The sequence below is a fragment of the Perognathus longimembris genome, chromosome 21, assembly GCF_023159225.1.
Source record: "Perognathus longimembris pacificus isolate PPM17 chromosome 21, ASM2315922v1, whole genome shotgun sequence".
NCBI classification, from domain to species: Eukaryota; Metazoa; Chordata; class Mammalia; order Rodentia; family Heteromyidae; genus Perognathus; species Perognathus longimembris.
In genome coordinates, this window is record NC_063181.1 from 35776517 (window position 1) to 35804276 (window position 27760).

Consider the following 27760-nt stretch of genomic DNA (forward strand, 5'->3'; position numbering starts at 1 on the left):
GAAGAGGCAGCATCTTGTGAAAGGCAGAGATAGAAATAAGTTGTGAATTATGTGCCTGGCAAAATGTGGACTATCTCAATGTTGGCTGCCATGTAATGAAGTGGGAGCTCCTGGGGATGGCTTTGTGAAGAGGAGCTAAACACAGGCTTGTTAGGTTGATGCCACGAAGGAATGGGATGTGGAGATAGATGACAGCAACAGGCCACATTCAGGGAAGATGAACAGAAGTCTTACCAGTCATTTCTCTCTATCCTTAGATCCCACATCTGCAGATCTAATCAACATCAAATAAAATATATTTACAAATAATTGCAGTGAATAGGCACAATTTTTGTCTCGTAATTGTTTCCCATATAACACAGTATAACAACTATTCATACAGCATCTATATTGTATTAGGTATTCTGAGCAGTCGAGAGATAATTTAAAGTCTAAAGGAGGTTCATAGTTTCCATGTAATTGTATGGAAGGGTCACAGCATCTAGGGATGTTTATATCTTTGTATGATTCTGGAGCCAATCCCTTGTGAATGCTCACAGATGTCTGTACTTGAGTTGTGTAGGATATGTTTAAAAGCACACTGTATTTAAATATGACTTTACTCTCCAAAAGGAATTGTCTCCTAAGCATGACTTCCACATCTGCAATGGCAAATTTAGGCCTGCTTAGTTAAGTAGATTTTGAGGAAAATCCTTATAACTCTTTGCAACTCTCTGGGTCTTGGGCTAGGGATATGGCTCAGTAGGAGAGTGCTTGGCTAGCATTCATGAGGTCCTCTGTTCTGTTCCCTGTACCACAAAACACAGACAAATATAAAACCAACCAACCAACCCACCAAAAATTTGCTGTTTTAGCCAGGCACCCGAGGACCACGCCTGTAATCCTAGCTACTGGGGAAGTTGAGATGCAAGGACATGTGTAGGAAACCAGTTCTGGCAAGCAAATCCATGAATCTCTGATCTCCAATTGACCAGTAAAAAAAGAAAGCAGGCTATTGCAAAAGGAGTTGCTTTCCTGATTTCAGCCTCGACATTCGGGTCATTAGCATATAGAAAGGCCATTGAGTTTTGAGGGTTTATTTTATATCCTGCAACTTTGCCAAAGTTTGGGGTCAGCTCTAGTAGCTTAGGAGTAGAGTCTATGGGGTTCTTTAGGTATAGGATCATGTCATCTGCGAAGAGAGAATGTTTTACTTCATCTTTTCCTATTTGGATCCCCTTTATATTTTCTTCTTGCCTAATTGCTCTGGCTAGGAATTCTAGTACTATGTTGAAGAGAAGGACAGAGAGCAGACATCTCTGTCTTGCTCCTGATTTTAAAGGGAATGGCTTTAGTTTTTCACCATTTACAATTATGCTTGCTGTTTGTTTTTCATAAACTGCCTTTATTATATTCAGGAGTGTTCCCTGGAATCCCAGTTTTTCCAGGGCTTTTAGCACAAATGGGTGCTGGATTTTATCAAACGCCTTTTCTGCATCCAGAGATATAACCATGTGGTTCTTTACCTTGCTCTAGTTGATGTGGTAAATTACATTAATTGATGTGCATATATTGAATCAACTTTGTATCCCTGTGATTAATCCAGTTTGATAGTGGTGTATTATTTTTTTGATGACCTGTTGAAGTCGATTGGCCAGGCTATCTACAAATTCAATGCAATACCCATTAATATCCCAACACCACTTTTTAATGAAATAGAGGAAGCAATCCAGAAATTCATATGGAACAATAAAAGACCCAGAATAGCAAAAACAATCCTAAGCAGAAAGAACAGTGCTGGAGGAATTACAATACCCAACTTCAAGCTTTATTATAAAGCTATAGTAATAAAAACAGCTTGGTATTGGCACCGGAACAGGCCTGAAGACCAATGGAACAGAATTGAAGAACCAGAAACGAACCCACAGAACTATGCCTACTTAATCTTTGATAAAGGAGCTAAAAAAAATAGGATGGAAGAAAGATAGCCTCTTTAACAAATGGTGCTGGCAAAACTGGTTCAACACATGCAACAGACTAAAACTAGATCCTTATATATCACCCTGCACCAAAATCAATTCCAAATGCATCAAAGACCTCAAAATTAAATACCCTGAAAACACTAAAGGAAGGAGTAGGAGAAACACTTGGGCTCCTTGGCGCAGGACAGAACTTCCTTAACAAAGACCCAGAAATGCTACAAATCAAATAAAGGATGGACAAATGGGACTGCATCCAACTGCAGAGCTTCTGCAGGGCAAAGGACATAGCTTGCAAGATAAACAGAAAGCCCACAGATTGGCAAAAGATCTCTACCATCCATACAACGGACAAAGGCTCATCTCTAAAATATATGAAGAACTAAAAAAATTACATTCCTCCAAAACAAAACCGCAAAAAACAATAGCCCCTTCAACAAGTGGGCTAGAGACTTAAAAAGAGACTTCTCTGATGAGGAAATGAGAATTGCCAAGAGACATATGAAAAAGTGCTTTACATCACTGGCCATAAAAGAAATGCAAATCAAAACAGCATTGAGATTCCATCTCACACCAGTAAGAATGTCCTATATCAAGAAAACTAACAATGACAAATGTTGGAGGGGATGTGGCCAAAAGGGAACCCTACTTCATTGTTGGTAGGAATGTAAACTGGTTCAGCCACTCTGGCAAGCAGTATGGAGATTCCTCAGAAGGCTAACCATAGAGCTCCCCTATGACCCAGCAGCCCCACTTTTGGGCATCTACCCAAAAGACCACAAATAAGAACACCCTAAAGCCACCAGCACAACAATGTTCATCGCAGCACAATTTGTCATAGCTAGAATATGGAACCAATCCAGATACCCCTCAGTAGACGAATGGATTAGGAAAATGTGGTACATATACACAATGGAATTTTATGCCTCTATCAGAAAGAATGACATTGCCCCATTTGTAAGGAAATGGAAGGACTTGAAAGAAATTATACTAAGTGAAGTGAGCCAGACACAAGGAAACATGGACTCTATGGTCTCCTCACAGGGAATAATTAGCACGGGTTTAGGCAAGTCACAGCAGAGGATCACAAGAGCCCACAAGCTATACCCTTATGAACACATAAGATGATGCTAAGTGAAATGAACTCCATGTTATGGAAACGGTTGTTATATCACTATTGTAACTACTTTCAACATGTGATGTGAAACTGTAGCTTCTATTATTGATGATCTTCTTGTATCCCCTTCCTGTTGTTTTACCTGCACTATCTCTGTATTTTATCTGAGTACATTGGAAACTGTGTATACTGGTATTAGAACTAGGAAACTGAAAGGGAATACCAAAATCGAGAGACACAGGGTAAAAAAGACAAACGACTACAAAAGCAATACTTGCAAAACTGTGTGGTGCAAATGAACTGAACAACTCATGGCGGGGAAGGGAAAGGGGGCGAGGGGAGGGAGGAATGATGGAGGAGGTAACAAACAGTACAAGAAATGTATCCAATGCCTAACCTATGAAATTGTAACCTCTCTGTACATCAGTTTGACAATAAAAAATTTTTTAAAAAAGAAAAATAGAAAGCAGAAGTGGAGGCATAGCTCATGTGGTTGGGGGCCAGATTTGAGCAAAACAAGGTATACAAGAGTGTGAGGCCTTTGAGTTTAAGCCCTAATACACACACACACACACACACACACACACACACACACACACACACACACGCTCTCTGAGTATCAGCTTCCTCCACTTCTCAAGTGGAGTCATTTAGATAACAGGAAAAGACCTCAGGTCCAGAGACCAAGACCACATAGTTATACAGGAGTCCACTAAGAGCCTCAACACAGCCACGCCGGCCTTTCCTTCTCCTCATCTGACACCTGATAGAGCAGAAAGTTAGAACCGTGGGGGACACACAAATGACTCTATAGAAATTGCTATCAAAATCTGTTTAAACCATCTGTTTTTCTGGGTTTTCTTTTCTGATGTTTTCTTTCATGCATTCTTTGCTAACAACAACAAAAAAATCTATTCTTACACAGCCAAGATGTTATGACTAAAAATGCCAGAGGTATATATCCAGTTTATGAGAGAAATTGCTTTCTAAATAGGAGTTAGCTTTATCCTGTGTGGAGGAAGGCGACATTTCTACAAATATTACAGTTGCACAAAGAAAATAACCAAATACTTTCATTAAAAGAGTATGAGAGAAGATTTGTATTTGTTCTCGTAATTGAATTTAATACTGCTGAAATTTGTCAGAACTGAAAGCCAGTAAAGTTGAGACTGTGTTTTTTACATAGAGGAAAACTGTTCTGGGAATTGTCTCTCAGATTCTCTATAGCAGGTCTTCAAATTGACCTTGAAAGGATCACAAGCCAATCACTGGATGAATTCACGTATGGAATAGTATCAAAAGTCTGAGAGCAATGTCATTTCCTATGAGGAGGAAAACTCTGTGGGGGTAGTGGTTGTTTATGGAATGGCCCTGCTTCCTATCTGTCCAACAATTCTATATTTGCCACTTGCTACCTCTTGTTTAGATGGCAATGACCTTGAAATGCAGAGCCATGCAGGTTGTCACCCCTGCCAATGGTTTTGCAGTGAATTTTTGAGGTTGTTTTGTCCCCCTATATGGCCAAGTGGCTCAGTACTTTATCTGCACATATCTGTATTTCATTATCTTAGTAACTTCAGATTTCCCATGATAGTTCCAACCCAAATTTAAGATCTATTAATATTCCACCCTTGTTCGTCTCTCACCTTGGTTCACCTTGGTTGATGGACATATAAATCTCCCAAGAATTCTCCTCTGGTATGGCGCCATGTGGTATGAGCAAACTCACCCCTAAGACAGAAAAAACCAAGAGGTTATTTAAAGATATTCCAATTATTTTGAACATCTTATTCATGCCTACTAAAAGGACATTCTCATGATAATTTATGAAAGCTCAACTGTTACAAAAGTGAAAACGCCAAAGACAAGAAGACAGAAGATGTTTTATAACAGTGAGAGGTAGGAGGGAATATTTTCTATAGAGTATTAGAATTATTGTTTTTATAAAAATAATTTTAATTTTCTCATGATTGTTTCATTTTCTTGAAAATTGAATGCTCTAAGATCAGGACCTATCAAGCATATCTGAGAATATGAGAGTTTTTATCAATGCAGTAGTTAATCTGCTCTAAAAACTAAGAAAAAAATATGTATCTTTCTTGTCTGCTAATTTCCAGGAAATATATTTGAAATGATGGATGACCTAATAATCTGTAGCACAGATTGACCTAGAATTCATCATTAATTGCAGAGTGGCTTTGAACTCATGATTCTCCTGCCTCCTCAGTTCTGTGATTACAGTTGTATACCACTGAGCTCAGCCTTGGAATAGTGTATTTTCTCAAGCAAACTAGAGAAGGTAAAGACATCTGGTAGCTTAGGAGCCTCTTAGCTCACTAGCTAAAAAACAGGTTTTAAATTCACTACAAGGCATTAAGGGGACCTAACCATACTCATATCAACATCAAATTTAAAAAAACAAACAAACAAGAAAAACAGCTGCCTATCGCCTTGAGATCGCATATTGCAGAGAGGAAAGGCAAAGGAAGCCACATCACAGTGACATGTTACATGTCCCCTCTTTCCCTTGAAAGCTGTGAAAAAAAGATTTCCCTTTGGCCACAAGAGACATTTAGAGAGAGTTGAGATTCTCTTTAATGTGACTTGTTGTTTATGATATAGAGAAATAGGAAGATCTTTACAAAATAAAATCTCAGAGCACCCTCCTAGTTTGTGAATCATACAGCTCTCACCTTTTCTCCTTTCATTAATCACACAGAAAGCTTTCAAGTTTCCTGACGATAATTTAAATCTAGAGATGGCAGGCTTTTCCATTCTTCTATGAGCCTGTTAGCAGCTACATAGAGTCTAGAAATAGAAGGCTCATTGAAAAACAAGTTATTTGTGCTTCACATTTAGGAGCATTATTCAGCAACATGCTAGTTATCATCAGCATCTTATCTTTCAGTAGTGCTGAGATTGAGGCACATTTAAATCTTGCTCACAGCTTTTCAGCAAGGATATCCATTTACATTGTGGACCTTCATGTCAATAGTAGGTGTAATTGCTATACTTAGGGATCTCCAATCAGGAGTCACCTTCCATTTTCTATTGTTCCTGAAATGTAGCTGCCAATTGAAACGGCCCCCATTCTATCCCTTCCTGCTGTTGAACACAGATTGTACCACTAAAGATATTCAATGAGTTTGGATGTTAACTCGAATACCTGCCCTAGTCATTCAGCTTTGCCACAGTTTGACATAGCATTTTCTCTGCTTCCTTTCCTTCACATTCTCTGAAAAGATATTCATTTTCCATTCTTCGTATAAAGAAGTCCAGTAACCCATGATCAAACAATATGTAATATTATATCAATAAAAACACAATAAACACATCATGAACATTCAAATGTTTGCATTGGGCTCAACTTTCTTAGTAAACAATCCAGGCTCAAGCCACGTCATTTTGTACAGAGCATCATGGCTTGCTCGTCTACTTCCAAAAAAGAACTAAGTGTGAGGATATTGGAGAAGATGCTGTTTACACAGCACATCATACCTTATTAATTTTCAGCCAGCTTACTCCTTAGTGTTCAGATTGAAACATTATTCATGATATTCCTAAATTCAACTTGAATCTTACAGGATCATTGGAGCTTAAAACTATTTTTCTTTTTCAATCAGAAATTTTATTATTATCTTTCAAACATACTTTTCTCCTCCTACCTAAACACACAAGTTGCATGTGGAGACTGATGACAGTCAATCACAGAGACAAGGGTTGTTAAGGGGTGGTAGTGTTAGTGACAAGTTATATAGTATGAAGAATGAGAGTCACTGCGGGAAGGTTTTTGCCTGTGGTCTCTTAAAGAAGTATCCATTTCCAATGTGCCATTCACCAGTTATCTCTGATTAAAGAAGAATATATTTCCTCCAAACTACACCTGCTACTCTTGACAGCCTTTTATTTGATTTGACAACAGAACCACCTGTCTGAGTTTCCTGCTTCATATTTCGCATAATAAATGAATTCCTGAGTTCACCAAATGACAATTTGGTGTGGATGGCACTTGGGCATTCTCAGCTGCTATGTCATGCTTTCTTTACACTTCAGCTCCTCAGTGCATATTTTGTATTTTTTTTTTTTTTTTTTTGCCAGTCCTGGGCCTTGGACTCAGGGCCTGAGCACTGTCCCTGGCTTCTTCCCGCTCAAGGCTAGCACTCTGCCACTTGAGCCACAGCGCCGCTTCTGGCCGTTTTCTGTATATGTGGTACTGGGGAATTGAACCTAGGGCCTCGTGTATCCGAGGCAGGCACTCTTGCCACTAGGCCATATCCCCAGCCCCCATATTTTGTATTTTTGATCCTGCTAATAACAGGAAAGAAATATGTTTTTGTTCTCCACATTTAGTATTCATCAAACTGATTCTCACTGAGCAGCTTTGAAACTTTCTGTACATAGTGGAATTGGATTGGAATCACCAACAATGCTATCAGAAGTTTTCATTGTTACCATGAGTGCTTCTCAAGTCAAAAGGGAAGAAAGAAATATCTATGGTTCATCATGATTGTATCTTACTTTCTTTGATGGGCTTTGAAACAATACAGTCAATGAATAAATTAAACATACGCAAACATGTGTGTGTACACATATGCACTCACACGCTCACATAGGAGAAAGGGAAGAGAGAATAAGAATACTACTTAACCTGTTCAATCAATAACCACTGAAAAGCCTTCTGGGAGCCAAGGGACGGGTAGAAAGAAGGGCTAAGACTCAGTATGTGACCTAATTTGATACTGGAGTATACATATTACTCTTGAGGAGGGCAAGGCTTGTGTGTTCTATTTTTCTTTTTCTAGGACCCACTCTTCTAATTTATAAATTTTTCGAGAGAGAGTCATTCATACAAACAGCTGACTCTCCATGTTTGACCTGTTCACCAATACTCATACCTATGAGGCACAAATCAAAACATCCTGTCATTTAGCAACAGGAAGAGTTACATCACATAGAGATGATGAACGTTCACACTCAGACATATCTGAACTAAGATCCCTCTCACATCCAAAAATTTGGGCCAGAGATTTGGAGCTAGACAATCAGTAAACATTAGGGATACTTTGCAAGCCTATTCTTAAGAAACAAAATGACTAAAAAAAGCATTTTAAAGCCCACAACTGATCTGTGAGAGAATAAGGAACATGCTTCAAGTTAAGGCAAAGCTCAGTCTCATGTCTAAACTACTGCAGGGGATCAGTTAGCTTGAATAATAGGGTTAGATGAGTCCCATTATAGATTTCATTTGTGAGATACCTCTACCTTTGAGGAAAACTTTTCCCAGCACTGGCTCAATGCTGACCTTCTCTGTAATAATATCTGCTGATCCAGTGAGCTTGTCCTTAGCAGCCCATAGGCAGTGGGTTACTCAGAACACTGTGCAATTCTCATGGCTTAGGACTGAAACCAGAAAATGAACTCTCTAGCTGACCACACAGGTCTCAGGCACAAACCTATTCATCATAGGGAATTTTCTTGAAGTGATCTGGGCTGAACACTTGAGGTGAAAACATTAACAAAACCTGTTCTCTTCCAACCCAAAGGAGAAGATACTTAGAAATTGTCTGGGCTTATTCAATAGTGTTGAACTGAAGTTTGAACTCCAACAAGCAATGCCACCATCATTTCTCATCATGAAGTAACATTATTGGCAAGGTCCATGGACATTGAATGTGTTTAGAGCCTTGGGTGGTGAAATTTGACTGTCTTTGCACTAAATTATCTACCACTGCATAGATCGTATTTGAGCACAAACACGGTCCTTGTCAGTTATGTCAAAGATTGTTCTTGTCACTTTTCCATCATGTTTTATGACTCCAAAGAGGCTTAAACCATGCGGACTACTCAGATCTTTCAAGCAAACATGATTACCAACCCAGGGCATTCAATTCACACTGAGATGGAGATAGCAGAACCAACTTGATCATAGGTTCTGGTTTGCTCAGTATGCCAACTAGACTGGTAAATTTGCTGCTCTGATAAGAGATAGTAAATAATTGTGACAGGCTATAACTGCATAAATGTAAAGGATTGACACAAACACTGACAACACTGACAAATATACAAACACACACTTACGACCCACCTGTATTTGGCATTACTAAGCGTCCCCCTAAATGGCCAAAAACACCAGTTGTCCTGAGCTCTGTCCTTGCAGGGAGTGACGACAGGTTTGGGATGTAGGGTGTTTTGTTTCTGGGATGCATAGTAGGAAAGCCACGATTGTTTCCATGGGGAAAAGTCCCAGAGGAATTCTTGCCATGATATTCCGCTCTCTCAGATACTCCAAGGGAAACCATGAATGAACTCTGGACTTTGACTTTGATATCCGACAAAGGGTTGAAGAGGGAGGACTCTGTCATGAGTTCCTTGTCCATTGGGTCCTGCAGACAGATGGGACCACTATATGTTCGGCTTACTGTCAGGTCTGGTTGCATGGCAGAATTCAGGAGAAGGGAATTACCTGGTTAAAAAATAATAATTAAAAAAATCTGTCACTCAGAAACTAAAAGATTTCTCCATTACTCTTTTGACAGCACACAACCTGCCTGCAGCCGGCTGCACCAATCAGACCCTCCCTGAGCAGGTCCTTCGTGCTAGCCCTTAGTGACCAGCACCTCGGAAGCAGCTCTGGTTCCCCCCAGTCATTCAGTAAATGCCACAGGCCCAAATCCTTCCATTTCTGAGATCTCTATGTGCCATCTTTTGGAAACAACTATTTTTGGCACTGGGTCAAGCCACTAACTCAAGTACTGCTGTTTATGTGATTATTTCAACTGGCAAAGAGAAGCATAAAAGAAAGAAAAAAAAGATGTTTTGTAATCCAGTTTGGAGGAAAAAATAACATCTGTTCATTTTAAATGGCAAGAGATGACACAGCATGATGACTAGATAGTGCTGTTCAACCATAACAACAACAACAACAACAAAATATTCCAGAACATTCTTGTGGAATTCTGGAGCTGGAGAAGGAAATGATGTGTTCTCAGCGCAAAGGACTAGGGCATTTCATGAATAGTTCCACTGCTGAGTAGCTGGTTTCTTTCAACATCACTCAGAACACCACTTGTCATTCAGAGGGGAGACCAGCTCCTCACATGGACAAAGAGTGACTGTTTTCTGTCACAAAACAAATAAAAAATAGTCTGTACAATAGCATGAGAAATTAAGACTTTGTCATCTGTTTGGGCTCACCATTTTTTTCCCAGCCAAGAATTAAAAATGTTGTGATATTTTCTTATGATGTAATAATCTCATTTATTAGTAAATAGCAAACTAACCTTCACTTCCAAACCTAAGCCCACCCACTATCAGGCCATCAATGTGACATCTCAAGTTGAAACCTAAACCACATTAAATAATTTTCCTTTAGGGCCTAACAAAAATGTTTGAAGTAAGACTTTTTTTTTGAAAATGTTGCAATTCTAGACCATATTGTACTAGCCTCTGTTGTTTTTTCCATTTTTGTAATTTGTAACAATGCCAGCAGGAAATCTATAACCCTGGCTTTTTCCATCTCTTGTTCAGATGCTCTAAGTCACTGAGAAAACACACAAATAAGATGAACTAATGTAGATCTAATGGTTCCTTGATGATGCCTCTTATATGTTTGCAGCAGCTGGGTCACAATGTAGCCACAATTCAAACACTGTGTTTTCTAAGAGACCCATGCTGAGTGCAATAACTTATGACCTGACTGTTGTTTGTGGTCTTCCCAGACAAGGAGTGAGATTGAAGAATATTCCACAGCTGTTTAGGACAGAATTTTCCTGCAGCCTCAAAAATCACACCTCCAAGTCTCCTGTCAAGTTGACAAGTCTGTTCCTTCTAAAGTTTAATTTGGGGCAATACCTAAAAACCCTCCTAGTCTATGTAAAGCAAAAATACCTATATGTACATTTCTAGAGCCAGATAGCACAGATATAAAGAAGGCCTGGTTATAAAAGTATGTACAAGGCTGGTGTGTAGCTTAATGCTTTAGTGCTTGACTAACATGCATTAAGTCAGCACCAAGGTTTGACTCCCAGCATGCTCATATGTACACACACACACACACACACACACACACACACACACACACACACACACTATATTTATGAAGATGACAAAGTCCATAATTAAAGAATGTTGGCTACCAATCTGATTGAAGCCTGATCAAGGTCAGTTACTCATAGCTGGTCACTTGCTCATCCCAACTTACTCTGTAGAAATCTATTTCGGGTTCATGGCCTATTTCTAAGCAGGACTGAGTGTCTCTCTCTCTCTCTCAATTGTCTTTTGTAGCAGGTTTATGTTTCCATATCAGTAGTCAGTCTGCCCCACTGATGCTAAGCACTGAGACTTCCTGGCCTGTGCAGTAGGCACTATGGATACACAATAAACAGGAATAAAGGAGCAAGTATGGACAATGAGGGAACAAGAAGAAAACTTCATCCTCTGAAGAGAGATGGTTTCAATTTTCTACAGTGAAGTATACCTCATCTGCACCCTGCACTTGGGAATAGATTTGGTTCATAGGAGAGAATTAGATGACTCTCTGCTTTGAAAATGAGTATTGCTGTAGTTTGACATGATAGATTTTCCTTTCTTCACAACAAAAGATTGCTTGGACTTGGAACAGCTCAGAGTCATTTAGACTGGGGTTTCATTTTTTTTTTTCTCCTGGCTAACTGACCTCATTCTATATCCTTTAAGGTGTTTTCTTTTTTTGTACTTACATTAAATAGAAGAAACACAAAAAATAGTGTAATAAATATACCTGGGTGTTGTGCTCTAGGATTTGGTCTGTGGCTTTGAATAAAGACTGTTTTAGCTACTTGAATTAAATATATATTCTTAAGTTAGCCTTCTTAAAAGAGAAAGTGGGATAGTTTCAGATAAAGCTACTTACTAAGCTCACTGTATCTCAAGGATGGAGCTGCCTCATGTAAAATCTTGCTGATGGTGAAGCGAGACTCCTTTGTCCTCACAGTAACCCAGGACAGAGTCAGGGGAGCTTTATTGTGTCAAGTTTCCTGATACACATGTACAAATTATTTGGTAGCGGCTCCCAGTGCCAACAGCTACCTTCACACAGGACCAAGGACAACGTGGGGTCTACTGTGTGAGTGTAGTCTTTGGTCCTGTGGATGAGGTGTTGGGGGACCTACGCCGCTGACCTTGACGAACTGTTTTGAAGTTGAAGGTCTGGAAGCCACCTGTCAATGCAGAAGAGTCAATGACGTCCACGCCATAGTCACTCTGGCTCCGTCTGTAGAGGGTGACACCAATGACCAGGACTGCAACAGCAACGATGGCAGCGCCCAAACCCGAATACAGAGCAATGTCGCTGGCATTCTCAATGCCTGAAAGACACAAGAGAGATCCTAAGTGGCCAACATGGGCACAAAGCCAAAGAGCCACCCCGGGAGACAAAATGAAATGCTATTGGATTTTTCTGCTATTGCTCACAGAAAATGACATATGTAGCTCTCCACAAGTTATATTCTCATTCGCACAATAATCATGTTTCTCAAATGCCTTGTATAAATCAAAGCGATGCTAGTCAAATATCTTAACTGCATTAAGGTAGCTTACCATGTAATAGACTCTTGCAGAGAATCAATTTTGCAAAGAACATAATATTTTTCCAGTAAAAACAGGCAAGTCTTTAACTTATTTTAAGAAGTCATATTTACCTGCAAAGTATTTTTATATTTTAGTCTTATTTGAGGGGGAGGTGACTCACACAAATGACAAAAACCGGGTGATTGCTCTACACATACTGGATCTGGGACACATGCATTTATGCAGAGCAGTCTAGGGAACTAAGCCAACGTATGGTCAAATGAGTCAAGAAAGAGAAGGCCAGAGTTAACAAATAGGAATCTGAGCTTTGACATCAATCATTCAGATTCAGAGAACAGAAATAACCCCAGTTTAGGATGGATATATATATATATATATATATATACATATATATATATATTACAATAGAACTTTTACTGTAAAATCTGAAGGTCTTGGTTTTAGGGCAGGGAAGGGCCTAATGTCCATGGTAAATGTTTTCGACCACCAATTAAGTGCTAGAGTCTAACACTTTGTGGTGGAAGAGGGTTGGTCTCTAAGAAGGTACATGCTGTTTCTCCCATACCTCTCCTACTCCATCCTATTGAATGCATGGGCAAAGCAAAAATAAAAGCGTTAGTTTTGATTTAAAATGTGCATGTCTTTCCAACCCCCAAGATGTGCTGTAGCTGATTTTCAACTCTGTTCCACCTGTGCACTGGGTGTGGTTCATCCCAGAAACAGATCCATAATGACAACTGAGACTCAGAATAGGAGATTTATCTGAGACAACACAATCCTAACAGAGGTGTAATCTCAAAGTGTGTGGAAATGGAAAATGGCAAGAGCTAACTGCATAATTACTCTTCCGACGGATTATATGGCAAGTACACATAATGGGTCTAAAAGTAATTACGATGTTTCACCCTGTGTTGGACCAAAAGGATAAAATAAACCCACTATATGTGTTTACTGTGTAATTGCACAACACTTACTATGCATTCACCGCACCCTAATATGGTACTTAGGTTTTCAAATGAGTAATACTAACCACACGAGTAAAGTGAATTTATTTTCAACAAAGTTAGTGGACTGTAAAATAAGGTGCTACCAAATTAAAGAGTAAACAAGGAAATGAAGCAGAACCAGCTCAGTAGTAGGGCAGTAAACACATGAAAATAATATACAAAAGAGAACACAACCATCAGGAGGAATCGTAACTGAAAGGTCAAGGGGTTTAGCAGACACATTTCAAAACCAGAACAGCATGAGGTTTTCTCTGAATTTTTCAGCAGAGTGCTGAGAAACAGGGCATAATTCTAACCTTGGTTCCAACTTCCTGATGGTCCAAGCAGGGCAGTGATGGTGATGTAGGCCCCTTGTGCTGACCACCCAGAACGATGGGCATGGAGACTGACATTTTTCTCAAGAGTACCTGTATCTGTCTATGGCATTTGAAAGAAGAACAGGTATCAATCTACTTACCTTTATCTCCCTTTGTCTACCCCATGGAGTTCCTCAGGAATAAGGATAACCAGAGCAAAAAGACGGCACAAAACCCAACAGATGCACTAGGCCAAGACACCTGGCACAATGCAGTAAATTTTGGATTGAGACCAATTAGTCATTCCTTCTCTCCACCCCAGCTCCTCGGGTATCGCTGACTGATGGCACTACCACCTGAAAGGGTATATCCGGGGAGCACACACCTGCTTGGCAAATGAGCACATACCCAGAAACAGCCGGGCAATACAGTAAAGGCAGCCTTTCCACTGCTGAGTCGGCAAAGTAAAGACAAAGACATTCCTAGCTTCCCAGGAACTAAAGCATCAAAGACCAGAAGCTAGGAGGATGACCAGGTCACAAAGCCTGAGCTCAAAACGGATACCACTAGGCAGGGTCATAATGACACAAAATATCTCACCTTGTGTGTCCACTATCCTGCTATTCATATGACCCGAATTCTCACCTCTCTCCAGAATACAATTCCCAATTTTAGAAATAGATTCTCCATATGCCCTCAGGCCAAGGTATGAACATTTGCTATGGCTCACTGGATTTCCCCTCCCAGGAACACATGCAGAATCTACTTGACTTAAGGTAATGAATGATCAAATTATCATTTTCTCTAAATGAAGAAAGCGATGTTAGGGAGAGGGCTAGAGACACTGGATGAAGCTAGAAGTCGGTGGAGAAAGGTTCCTACAGAAGATAAAGTGCATAATCTGTCTGAAAATTCAAAACTTCAGTGTACCATACTTTTATTAATCCAACAAACATTTTTTGAGGGCCTTCATGCAACTGAAATGAGGATACATGGATGAATTCACACAGGGTCTATTGGTTGCTCATCTAAAACACAGACAGTGAGGAGATCCTGGCATCTCAGAGACAGCTCGAAATAAATGAAGTAATCAGAGTCACATTTTGTATCTCAAGGAATTTAATCAGAAATCCTTACCCTTATCCTACCTCAAATTCTTCTAAAGTTGAATTACTGTGCTTCATTCTTCTTTCTCTTCTTTATTCTTTCTTCTTTCCTCTACCTACTTTCTTGTACTTCACCTCATTATTTTTCTCCTCTGTTCCTCTCTGTCCCAATGTTTTCCAATCTTTTTCTCCAAGGACATTGATTTTTTTTACCTGATGATGATCTCTGTGTGTTCCTAAAGGTTGCAGTGGACCTTGTATGTGTAGGCTGGCCTCACAAGGAGCTGAGCTTTAGTTTTACCTCTTCTATGCAGGCTTCATGGGAGAAGGAGGAAGCCACATGCCTGCATCTGTGAGCACAGGTGCACTGGGAGGTGCCTGTACAGAATCATCACATGCATTCATGTGGGCAATCAACCACTGATGCTCACACTCATGTCCAAAGAACATCAACCTGGCTAGGGAGAACTGTGCCCACTCCTTCCTGAGGATAATGGTGTTTGTCATTTTTCCACACAACACAGAGCCTTTTCAGGGCAGGAAAACTGTCCACTCCAGTGCCCATTTCGAATTCAGTTGCCATCAACTGGCCCACCGATTGTTGCCCTGTGTAGTGGTTAGGATACAGCCACTCCTCCATCTTGAAAGTCATCTAGGCCCCACCTCTCTCTAACATCCACCTGTCAGATGGTAGCCCAATGTCTCTCTCCCCCATGGCAGCGCTGTCTGGCAAATTCATTGGTACCGCCAACTTACGGTTTCTAGAATCCCTATTGCTTGAGATTCCTATGACACATTTTGGTTCATACATTTTATTGTTAGTGACCCGAAGGGCAGTAACTTGGTTTATTTTCCCTAATTGCTTTAGACGCCTTACAAGAAACACTACCTCTATAATTTCCCACGGAACCTTAGAAACCATTGTGCACACTCTTTATAGATTGCTTGGATGAGCTCAAACTTGGATAAAGGATATATGAAAGAAATCACACACAGGCTGATTTTTGAACTGTTGGAGCAAAGGATCTCTTCATTTCCATTTACACACATGTGCTCAGAAATCACTGTTTTCTCAAGTATTCACAAGGTTGTTGGTTTGTTTTCTCACAGTGGTTCTGAACAGAATTCTTGACTATAAGAGGCCATTTTGCTTTTTTATGGATGCAGGATCTTTTCTCAGCTTTCTGTTTCATAAGTGAAGCTTTTAAAAGACGGTTGCTTTCCCCATTCCCTTCATCTCTAGTTTGCTCTACCCAAGCATCACAAAAGCTTTAGGCAAAGCATGGAAAGCTTGAACATGTCAAAGAAAAAAAACAACAACATTGCATACAAGCTAAGCTATACATAATCCCTAACAAAAAATAACCAAACATATTGATGTAAAAATTTGTTGTATTGCAAATTTGTCAGAAAGAGCCGAGGAATGTCTTCATTGCTAGAAGGTGCAGAACATGTAAAGAGAGAGGTTTTTAACATCTAAATAGAGAGGTTGCAAAAAACAGTAGAGTTGAAAAGTAGTATCCGGAAGAAGATGTGTTTGTGGCTTTATCTGGCCTAGAAGAGGATGGCAATGAAGTGACTTCTAGTGGTGGGAATGCAGAAAGAGGTGGTACAAGAAGAGACTAGGCCCACAGTAGACATTCAGTGACGATTTATGATTAAGCTAGTTACAAATTATTCTGCCATTTCTAACAAGGATCAGAACAGGAGGGCATGGCCATTCATTATAGCAATTGCAACACTGGTCCGGTAGTAACATGACCTTTGGGCCTTTTCTACAATGAGAATGGTGACAAAACCCAACTGTATTTTGAGGGAAATTATGAACTCTTCTTTCAGAAAGTCTCTAAAATTCTGCATGACTTCATGATGGTGTGCAATTATTTTAGTTTAGTTTATTGGTTAGCTGGTAAGAAGGAATAAATCACCTTTCAAAGCCACTCTGAATTTCATAGTTCTAAGAATAGGTACTAAACAGATTTGATGGCTTTATGAATTATAACCATCCCTAGTCATTTATGGTAACCAATGTCCCCAAAGGACTCTAGCAAAATGCTGTTTACTTGAATTGCCATCTTCTCTTTTCATGAATCCCTAGTGAAAGACATATTAATGCTTCCTGCTAATGGAACTTTAATTCAATTCCCATGTTATGAATTTAACATATATCCAGATGGAGTCAAATTTGCAAAATTCCAGCTACAGAGAATTATCAAAGGGACATATAAGCACCTTTCCAAACAAGGTGTTTTTTTAACCATGCTACTCCTATTTTTTTTTAACTCTATGAACTCCTATTAGGATTTGTAGAATGCCATTGTTCCATTGCAAAAAAAAAAAGGCAAGAACGATGAATGAGACTGTAAGACTATCAGAGACAGTGAGCCCCATGATGAATATGCACAGAGACCTGTGAATGGCAAAAAGTAGAAGACTGAAAAGCCAACCACTGAATTGGAATCCCACAGTAGGCCAGCCCACAACCACCCCAGGGAGCACTGGCCTAGCATGAACAGTGATGCTGACAGGAAGAACCTATGGAACCATTGCATTCTGTGCTGAAATATGATAGAATGAACGTTATTGTTGGGGTTGTTCATCAGAAAGTAGCATGTACAACTGTGAGAACCAATTCCAAAATTATTTATAATTTTGAGATTTTCCAGCCTTCGTTGGCCACTAATCAATAAATCTTCCCTTCCAGTTTTTCATTTCTGCTATTGTACAGTTGTTTTATTATTTAGTTTTGCTAATGTGCAATTGTTTTATTGTTTTAATTAATGAAAACAACCAGATCTGAAATCGTGTTTAATATATATATATATATATATATATATATATATATATATATATTCAACCTGAATTACAGAGAGGTTATAGTTTCATACATTAAGCATTGGATACATTTCTTGTACTGTTTGTTACCGATTCACTAATTCTATTTACTCTTTCAAACAAACATGTAAAAGCTTTCTCATTTGGATGTGTTAACCAAGGAAAGAGAATACCTCACCTTGCCCAGAGATTCATTAATGTCAAATAGTATAGGTTAATAACAATCCCAAGTGGACTATCTGCAGAACCAATGTTCCTAGTTAACCCCATCCAGCTGTTAACCACTGCCTTCCTCGCTACCTCCCTAATTACCTCTCAGTAAGAAGTGGGATGCAGAAACTGACATGAACCCCTGCTTGCTCCCTGAGGAATACAGATGTGATCTTTGTCTCATCCTCTTACAAAATCCACGCGGAGGCCTTGCATTTCACATTTTACAAAGACCCTGGTTCAGTAAAGGAATGATTTACCCCAGGCTTCACAGTTAGACAATGCCAAAGTCAAGGTCTCAGTATGTATCCAACTTCACTACTTAACACCTCACAGTATTCCTTCCTCTAGTGTCCCTTCTTTGCATGTCTTTACCCAGGTTAACTCAACCTGCTGAGGGAAGTTTCAAGGGACTGAGATGATCAAAAACCTGATGCTGTGTAATCTCACCTGGGCCTCTGTTGCTGCTTAGTCATTTTATTCATACTCCAAGGACAAACATTTTTAAAAATAAATCACAGTGGCCATTCTGCACCCTTCCCTTCCTCTAAAACCCCTGTTCCTGAGTCATTTCTTTTTGTTCAGAAGATATAGGCTACCATGTGCAAGCACACTCCCCTATACCTCAAAATCCTTCTGTTTTTCTTTTCCTTTCCTCTGTCCCCTGAAGAGCTGCTATGCTTCTAAGCCAGGCATTCTCTGATCCAACCTTTTCTTGCCTCTTTGGGGACATGACCTCATTTGTTATTCTCTTTTGGTCTTGCCTCTTCAAGTCTGAAGCTCTACACCTGAGCCTTGCAATCTGCCTACAAGCACGGTCTCATTTCTCAAATCCCTTCGCCCCAAATACTTTCCTCCCCTTCGTTTTCTGATCAGCTTCCCAAAGATGTAGTCTCCTTTCCATCTACCTACTGAGTACTTTTTACTTACTGTAAAGGATGTTAAGTATTTTTAAACATTAAGTATTTCCCATAATCTTCAGTACCTGTTCTCTTGCTGTTGTTAATATAAAAATAAATAAGAGTAGCACATGCAAAATTAGAAAATATTTTACTAAGTAATCACTTTATAGTGCCCTGTGAATCCTTTAAACAATATCAGTATTGATGTCCTTCATTTATTTCTCTTCCTTTACTTAAAAAATTCCATATTATATTTCTTCTACTATGTTATCTTTTCAAAAAAATACAAAATATTCAGTTTCTTATCAAAACATATACAGCTTTTTCCTTCTTTTTCATACTTGCTGAGTTCACAGGCAGGCTGTATATTAATTTAATTCCCTCTGCCTTATCATTTCCTTCCTAGTTTGTCTCTGTTCAAACTCTGATCTCTCACTAAGGTCCCCTGCAACTGTATCTACAGCAGTGTTCTAATTCTTTACCATTGCTCTACAGCAAAAGACAAGAAGAATCAACCCTTCTTTTAGAAAGAAACTGTCCCTTAAATTGCATCCCCCAATTCTCTGACCTGCTCCTATTGTTTAGTGGCTTCCCTCATTCTCCTAATTCTAAATACAGGTTTTCAAGTTCAGTTCTTGGCCCCTTTCCCTCTCTCTCTAGTCTCAGCTAATTGGATAATAGCTCACACACAGACAGTGAGTGCCAAGGACTCCTGGGCTCCTGCAGAGTCTCAGATCAGCATCTCCTTGTCTCCTTGTCATGAAGATCTGAGCCTACATTTCCTTGCTGCTTGCTGGACAAAATCATCTGCATCCTGTGTTAACAGCTCAAATATGTCACCTGATTTGTGGATTTTCCATTCCTCCCTTCTCAAATATTTTCTCCTCTTCTCTCTCTCTCTCTCTCTCTCTCTCTCTCTCTCTCTCTAACTCGCCAACAAACAGGCTTGAGACAGAGAATCATTTCTGATTTTTCTTCAACATTGCTCTCCCAAACATTCATAAGCCTCACTGATTGGACCTCCAGTGCTTGTTGAATCTCAATTTCCAGGAAAAACACATCCGTGTATGCCCAGGTTATTTATTCAAGTGGCCTCTACCCACACTACAGGCTTGAATGACACATGTTGGTAACACACCCTTCTAATTTCCAGTGATTAGAACCTATTTTCAGGAGGACATCACATTTCATTGCTCACGACACGTCATGCTCTGCCCAGCCTATATCTACGTCTCACCCACGTGGACCTTAATCTCCAGCCAAGTGGCTACGCCCTTTTTTCTCTTAATTTTTTTCCTCTTGCAGAAAGGACTTCTCTTCTACTAACTTTTTCAATTCTACCTATTCAGGAGCAATGAAGTCATCTATTTCATAAAACATTTCTTGGTAGTGCATATTCAGACATGTTTTAGTCTTTTCTTATTAAAGTTACCAGGTTTGGATATCAAAATTGTAGAACTAAATCTAGATTTTTAGATGAATAGTGAATAATTTTAGCACACGTATTACCCAGGGTAAGCATAAGACACATTTATGTGGACATTTTAATTATTCAGTATTTCTCTGAGTTCGAAGTTAACTGCTTTGTCTGTCTTTGAACTGTGAGTCAACTACCTTATCAGGTGGGGATCAGGTGCAGATATGGTTAAAAAGAACAGGATTTGAATAGCTGACTCTGAGTAAATAATTCCCTATTATTTAATTTCTTATTCTGACCACTGCAGATATAAACTGCATAAGCTCTAAACTGCTATCTGTTGTAGAGGTGGGGCTTGTAAATTTGGATTTTAAAACAAGTACCCTAGGTTATTCTAATGTCAAAGAGCACAATGGTAGCACATATTCTGGGTATATGCTTATGTCTGAGAGATTTAATGAATGACATCCCATTATGTCCTTTCAAGGCAAACTCAGAATAATCACTGAAAATGGTACTACGAAAAAGCATATATTTATGATGGACTAAAAAAATCAGATAATAATAAGAAAGAAAATGGTAAGAAAATTACAGATGTTGCACGTAGGTATGGGTTGAATTGTCTCGCAGAAGAATGATTGTGAAGGACAAAGCAAATCATGCAATTTGTGGAAAGTGCTGTACTTATGTAATTGAAAATAATCAGCATGGGATGAGGAAAAGCGGTGGACAAAATAAGGAGGAAAAGTATTATGGAAAGTCGCTAGAAGATAGGCACCAGTGCCAGTAGTCTAATGTGAGTTTAGCAGGGCCCATGAGTCTGTGGAAAATGTAGAGAAATGGTTCGAAGAGAGTTCTATGTGTTGGAAGTTTCACTTATGTTCTCACAGCTTGAAACAGAATGTTCAAGTTGCTGGTATCCCAGTCCCCCTCAAATTCTTCTGAACAGTCCCATGCTTAGTGAATACCATAAAGAACATGCATCCTATATTATTCCATTGTGGATGACACCAGGGTATTATGGGAAACAATGGAGTGGAGGAAGGAACTTTTCTTCAGTGAAGAGTCATCTTTCTAGACTTTAAGATATATATTCAAGATATTCCTAGTGACAGTGATTCCAAGATGTATGCATTTTAGCCTTCCTGTAGTCCCAGTTATATAGCAGAAAATCACTCAAACTTGTTTGCTCACTTCCTCTTTCCCATCACTTATTTTCTGCTGTGAATTGAAATCGTGAGGATTCTTCTTATTTTTTTCCTTCACAATATTCAAATTGTGACAGATATCTGAATAGGGAATGATGATCATAATGAATGAGATTGGGTGTATAGAAGCAAAATTATTTTTTTTAATATTTTAAGTAGTTATACAAAGGATTTCAATCCAATATCTTAGTTTATGAGTACAATGCATCTTGATCGATGTGATCTTTTCCATTGTTCTCTTCCATTTCTCTTAGCTGAATACTGAAGGAAGAATACGTGAAAGTTGCTTAAGGGTTAGCTGAGGTCAAAGTGTTTACAGGCAGAAATAGTAGAATCAAGAAAGCACTTCTATGTCAAACTGCACAAAAGGGTATTCAGAATACTAAGAAGCACCATTTAGCATAGTAATGGTAATAGGAAGGAAAACGGCTGATGGATAAGTCAAGAGAAGCTGGTAAGATTAAAAGAAGGATGGTGCAAGATTTCAGAGTGCTCAGGACTTCATGTACAACATGGTGAGCTAATGAAGAGCTTTAAGCAGGAAGGTGATTTGTTGAGAGTTTTCAGTTTAGAAAGGTTACTTGAACTGAGATAGCAAAATATTGCATACAAGGAAGCAAGTAGAAAACCCTGGTTAGGAACTTGACTGGAGTTTTAAAACTTTTCTTCTGGAACTATTATTTTCTCCTAGTATTATGGCTGTTGCTTTTCTTTCTCTTCTGTAGTGAATTCTGCCCTGCTCCTCATCTAAGAGTTGTAGACCTTCTAGTCTTAGTCTTCAGATAATTTCTTTATTCTTTTTCCAGTGACCTCATCTAACAGAAGGATTTTACATATCGTTTGGACTGTGAGAAGCCCCAAATTTATATCAGCCAGCAGGACAGTCACTTGCCATCCACATTTACATATTCAACTGCCTACTCAACCTCTCCGTATACTTAATAGGCATCTCAGAATGAACTCCGAATTCTCTCTCTAGAGCTTGCACACAAATATTTCACCTTGTCAATACTGACATCTCCATCCTTTCTGTAGCATAGTCTGAATTTTGGGATCTCCCACAATATCTTTCTCTCTGTCATATTCCATACCCAATCTGTCAGCAAATTCAGCAAATCGTTTCATGCCTTCAAATGTGATATATACCTACCTATTGGTCCAAGCCACAATGGTCTTGAACTAAGATTATTCTAACAGCATATGACTCCTAATAGATTATTGTTATCATAACTCAAATCATGCAATTGATCTGTCTGCCTCTGCTCTGGTTCCCTTATGTAGGTTTACACTCAACACAGCAATTAGAGTTTATTCTTGAACCTATTAGGTCATGTCACCCTGAACATAGACTCTCAATGGCTTCCCATGTCCCTTCTCATACCACTTGTATGACCTGGGCCATTACTCTTCTTCCCTTTGCCATTTTGTTTTTTTTTTTTTTTTTTTTGGCCAGTCCTGGGGCTTGGACTCAGGGCCTGAGCACTGTCCCTGGCTTCTTTTTTGCTCAAGGCTAGCACTCTGCCACTTGAGCCACAGCGCCCCCTCTGGCCATTTTCTGTATATGTGGTGCTGGGGAATCAAACCCAGGGCCTCATGTATATGAGGCAGGCACTCTTGCCACTAGGCCATATCCCCAGCCCCCCCTTTGCCATTTTGTTACAGCTAGGCTGGCCTCCTTATTGCCTCTCAGAGCCTTTGGGCAAGGTCCTACTGATAGTCTTGTATCCTGCAATTTCCTTTGCCTATGGAGGTCTGTACTCAGATACACAAACTCTGTATCTTCACTTTTTCAGGTCTTTTCTGAATGTAATTTTATACTTTATACAAAAGGCAATGAATTGTTCATTGAAACCTGCCTTCATCCCTGGTTCTACTTTACTTCTCTTCATAACATTTCACACTAGCTCCATAATCCACTACTCATATCTACACACTACTTATGATCTGTACTAATCTACATTGTGTTTTTTACTGGTTTACTTATTCACTGGTCTCCCACTGAAACTGTGAGGGTTACGGACACTGAAGCTGTCTGTGTTACACTCACTGCTGTGTCTCTACCCCCTTGACCACCTTGGCACTCAGAAATCACTCAGTACGGGCTGGGGATATAGCCTAGTGGCAAGAGTGCCTGCCTCGGATACACGAGGCCCTAGGTTCGATTCCCCAGCACCACATATACAGAAAACGGCCAGAAGCGGCGCTGTGGCTCAAGTGGCAGTGTGCTAGCCTTGAGCGGGAAGAAGCCAGGGACAGTGCTCAGGCCCTGAGTCCAAGGCCCAGGACTGGCCAAAAAAAAAAAAAAAAAGAAATCACTCAGTAGACAACTGTTGAGTGAATGGATACAGTGATTTGAGCAGTGGACTTGGAAAAGAGGCAGATGAACTTGAGTTGTTTTCAAGGGGGAAAAGAGTCAGAGTGAGATGAATCATAGGACTGACAGCAAAAGGGAGATCAAAAAGACAGAAGAACTGGGAGAGTATCCAAGTTTCTCACCCAGCCCATTGAGTTGGAATGGTGAAAGTTTCCCTGGAACAGACAAGATGGGAGAGGAGCAGGTGAGGGGCAGGGACAGCGAAGGCCAATTCAATTTTGAAGCTGAGATTAAGGTTATGGGAGATATTCAGTGGAAGATGTCCTGCAGGCAGCAGAGTCTGGAACTATTAATTGGATTCATGCTGATCACCTCTGTTCACAACCAAGCAACTACGTGGAAAGGAAATGAAGAGGCAATGTGTAGTGCTGACTTCTTTGCTAGGGGAAAGCTAAATCCTGAAAGTTTACCCCTGAGGTGATCTTCTGGATCCAGCTCTCCCCAGGAGCTCACAGCTATTCAGATACCCCATTCTCAAACCTCCAAGGATTCTCATTGTTGGAATGCCACCATTTCTCTGTCTGACTCTGGGGGTGCATGCTTGCCATTCAGAACCTACTATATTTTACTGCACCTCCTGACATTGTTACACAACATTTATTGAAAGCACATTTGATGGTAATGAAGTTTCTATTAACTATGATTAAATCTCATAAAGCACCTGAAGATAATTTAAGATGTGCAGAAGCAGAAAATGAAACATTCGGTTTAGTACATTAGGAAACGTAATTGATTAAATTATCTCATTTACAATAAGTGCTTTCATGAGCTATGCACTGCACATATTTTCCCCAGTTTGTCATTATGATTTGCCAACACGTATCTTAGGACTTCACTTTCTTTATGCACCTCCCTGCAACAGAAAGCTGGCTTCGCTGTCCTGTTCTGGAAGTGTTGCATGCATGGTGTTGAGTGTTTTCTCTCTACCAGGACTTGTGGAAGATTATGAGTAGGCTATATACAGGAACAGGTTGTTTCTCAATTATCATCGTAATTGACTTTGATTTTGCATGTGATGATTCGTGTAGTCAGCTAAACCCCACTTTCACGGAGGAGCAGCAGCCTGAATTTTGTAAAATGCACTCCTAACCATGCAGCTTACACAACCTCCATTGGATTCCTCTGGGAGCCTTCTGCAATCACGTTGATTCCATTAAGGTTTTATTTTTAGGGAAATCACAAATTAAAACAGTTTAAATGATTCTGTTATAGTATCCAGCAATTAAGCCTAGTGCTCAGGAGTAAGAAGCCCTCCTCCCTCCCCCCAAAAAAGTGAATTTGGGAGTTCCTAGGGAGTAGAAAGGTTTTCTGTGGGCTTTATGGCTGAAGTACAGATGTAACTAAATTAGAATGGCACAGGAATCACAAACTAAGCATGAAATTAATTTTTAAAACACACACATGCATTTCCAACTAAGCTCACATGGGCTGCCTCATGGAGACCATAATCATGTTTGTGCTCCACACGGAACCAGCAGAAAGGATGTACATGGGACCCAGAGAAATCTGAGAGGCCACTCACCTCCAGCTGGCACCCTCAGGTCTTCACAGGCCCAGATCACATGTTCAGTGATCAGTTTCTCTCTCCCCAGCTCACCATGTGCCTAGCCATACCACCGACGAACACACATGTATACACGTGGGCTCCTACCCCTCAGTGTTCATAGGAACTCAGAATCAACCACGCATGATATCAGAAGGGCACTTGCTATACAGGGACCAAAGATCCTTCATGAGCAGCTGACAGCACAGAGAGGAGGTAGGAAATTTCATTTTGTATTGTTTTACCAAATGCTTAAATTGCAAGTAAGTGGCATCTTTGTGTTTCCAGGCTGCCTATAGCAACACAAGGAAGTAGGAACAGAATGGATCATTCCCTCATGTCTTCTGTTGCCTGCCCCCAACGTACTTATTTCTGTCTGTCTTCACAGGGACTTAATTCTTTCAAAGAAGTTAGCTAATAAAAGCTATTCACCCTCCCAAGCTCTTTGAAATTTAATACTCTTGGATTTAAAAGATCAAAAGTCATTCGTCATATATTAAATGAGGGAAACTGGGCAGGGACATTTTTTCTCAAGCCTTATAAGCCAGACAGACAGGTAACTTCTCTTATTGATAAGTGCTATAATGCTCTTTTGCTTTCTTAGTATGCCTTACCTATTTCTGACCGCATAACAATGACCTGAAGAACACATTAGCAGGTACATTATCCAAAGCACTCCATTCCTAAAAACCACAGATTCAGCTCATTCACCTGTTCTATTCTGAGGTGGGGCCTATTTAATAAGCTCCAATCATACCCCCAGGGTTCTGAGGTAGGTGGCCTTTGACCTGCTATTTAGAAAACACTTCTGTAAGACAATGGTTCTGGACCTGGGGTGCACATTGGAGTCCCATGGAGAGTCTTGAAGAACAGCAATTTTCAGGTTGTCCAGCCCACACCCCAGCCAGTTCAAAATTCTGAATTCACTGGTACAGTTTGGGAACTGGAGTATTTAAAAAAAAAATTAAACAGGCCTAAACTTGATTCTAAGGTGCAATCAAAGCTGAGGACCACAAGGTCAAATGCCAACGTGCCACACGTTAATCCACCCTCCTTTCTCCAACTGTACTGGATGCAAAAATATGGAAATCATACAAACTCCTCTATAGGAAGCATGCCTGCATCTCAGGAGCCCGAGACAGCACCAACAGTAACATTCTGAGTTCATAATTATTTCACTGTGGATTTCTGGCTCCTAATCTACCAGTTGCCATGGATGCCACGGTAGGTGAGAGTCTGCTTTGCATTCCCCACCCCACCCCCAACACCACTCCCCTCTCTGCCTTTCCTTCCTCCTCCAGACTAATGGAGTTAGGCTTTTGGCCCAAAGGCTATTCTCATGAAAGTGTGTACTGACAAATATTTATTAATTTTAATGCTATAAATCTCTCCAGAAATAGGAATCCTAGATGACATTTGCAGAGAAATGGACGTATAGGCAGAAAGAATCAAGAAGAGAGATTTACTTTTGCTCTGAGCGAGGGGAGGGTTGTGCATATTTCTTTTTGATTTAAACCTCTGATATGCGACTCCAAACTCAATGAGAAGCCCCCAAAGCCCTGGATCTTTCCTAGGAACTTCAATTCTGCTCGGTTCCTAAACAAATATAACAGTAAGGCAGCAAATATGAGAATAAATTATATTCACAAGAGGAAAAATAACTTACTTTGGGGTTTTATTTCATGAAGAGGTTTTTTATCTAAAAGAAAGAAAGAGAAAAAGAAAGTTGCATTTAATAAATTTACATGGAGCAGATATATTCCCGGCATCACTTTGTATCTCCCTCTATCAATGATTCATTTTCTCCAGTTTTGAAGACAAGATGGATATGTGGCTCATGTTTTTGGTTCTCATTCTAATTTTTATTAGCTTCCTCTGAAATCATCTTTCTAAGATGATTACTTTATTTTAAAATGTGTATTTTTTTCCTCTGGGTCTTTCAAGTTATTCTCCAGTGCCTTAACTGGATTCTTATCTGAATAGGTATGGGGAGCTTGCTGTCTATCCTGTTTTATATACAATGAGCAGTTCACTTGGGTAAGAGATGCCATTTCACTGTATATGATGATAGAAAAATGAGCTAGCGAATAAATATTTAAAGGGATTCTACACTGGTGTGTAGGAATCATGGCATGGATATAAAGTTCCAAATTCTGCATGCTTATCCATTCCTTTTGGTTATGGGTACAGTGTGAGGAGGAGCATATTAGAGTTTGGTTT

General features: G+C 39.8%; 1 protein-coding gene across 1 annotated transcript in view; it reads right to left on the reverse strand.

Moving 5' to 3' along the window:
* Unc5d (unc-5 netrin receptor D) overlaps positions 1-27760 on the reverse strand; it is a 536818-nt gene that overhangs the window by 61901 nt on the left and 447157 nt on the right. Inside the window, exons 8-11 of the mRNA XM_048330402.1 lie at positions 27207-27239; positions 12234-12419; positions 9161-9538; positions 4722-4806 (exon numbers count right to left, since the gene is read on the reverse strand). Coding sequence (XP_048186359.1) covers positions 4722-4806; positions 9161-9538; positions 12234-12419; positions 27207-27239 — 682 coding nt within the window. The remainder of the gene's footprint in view (positions 1-4721; positions 4807-9160; positions 9539-12233; positions 12420-27206; positions 27240-27760) is intronic.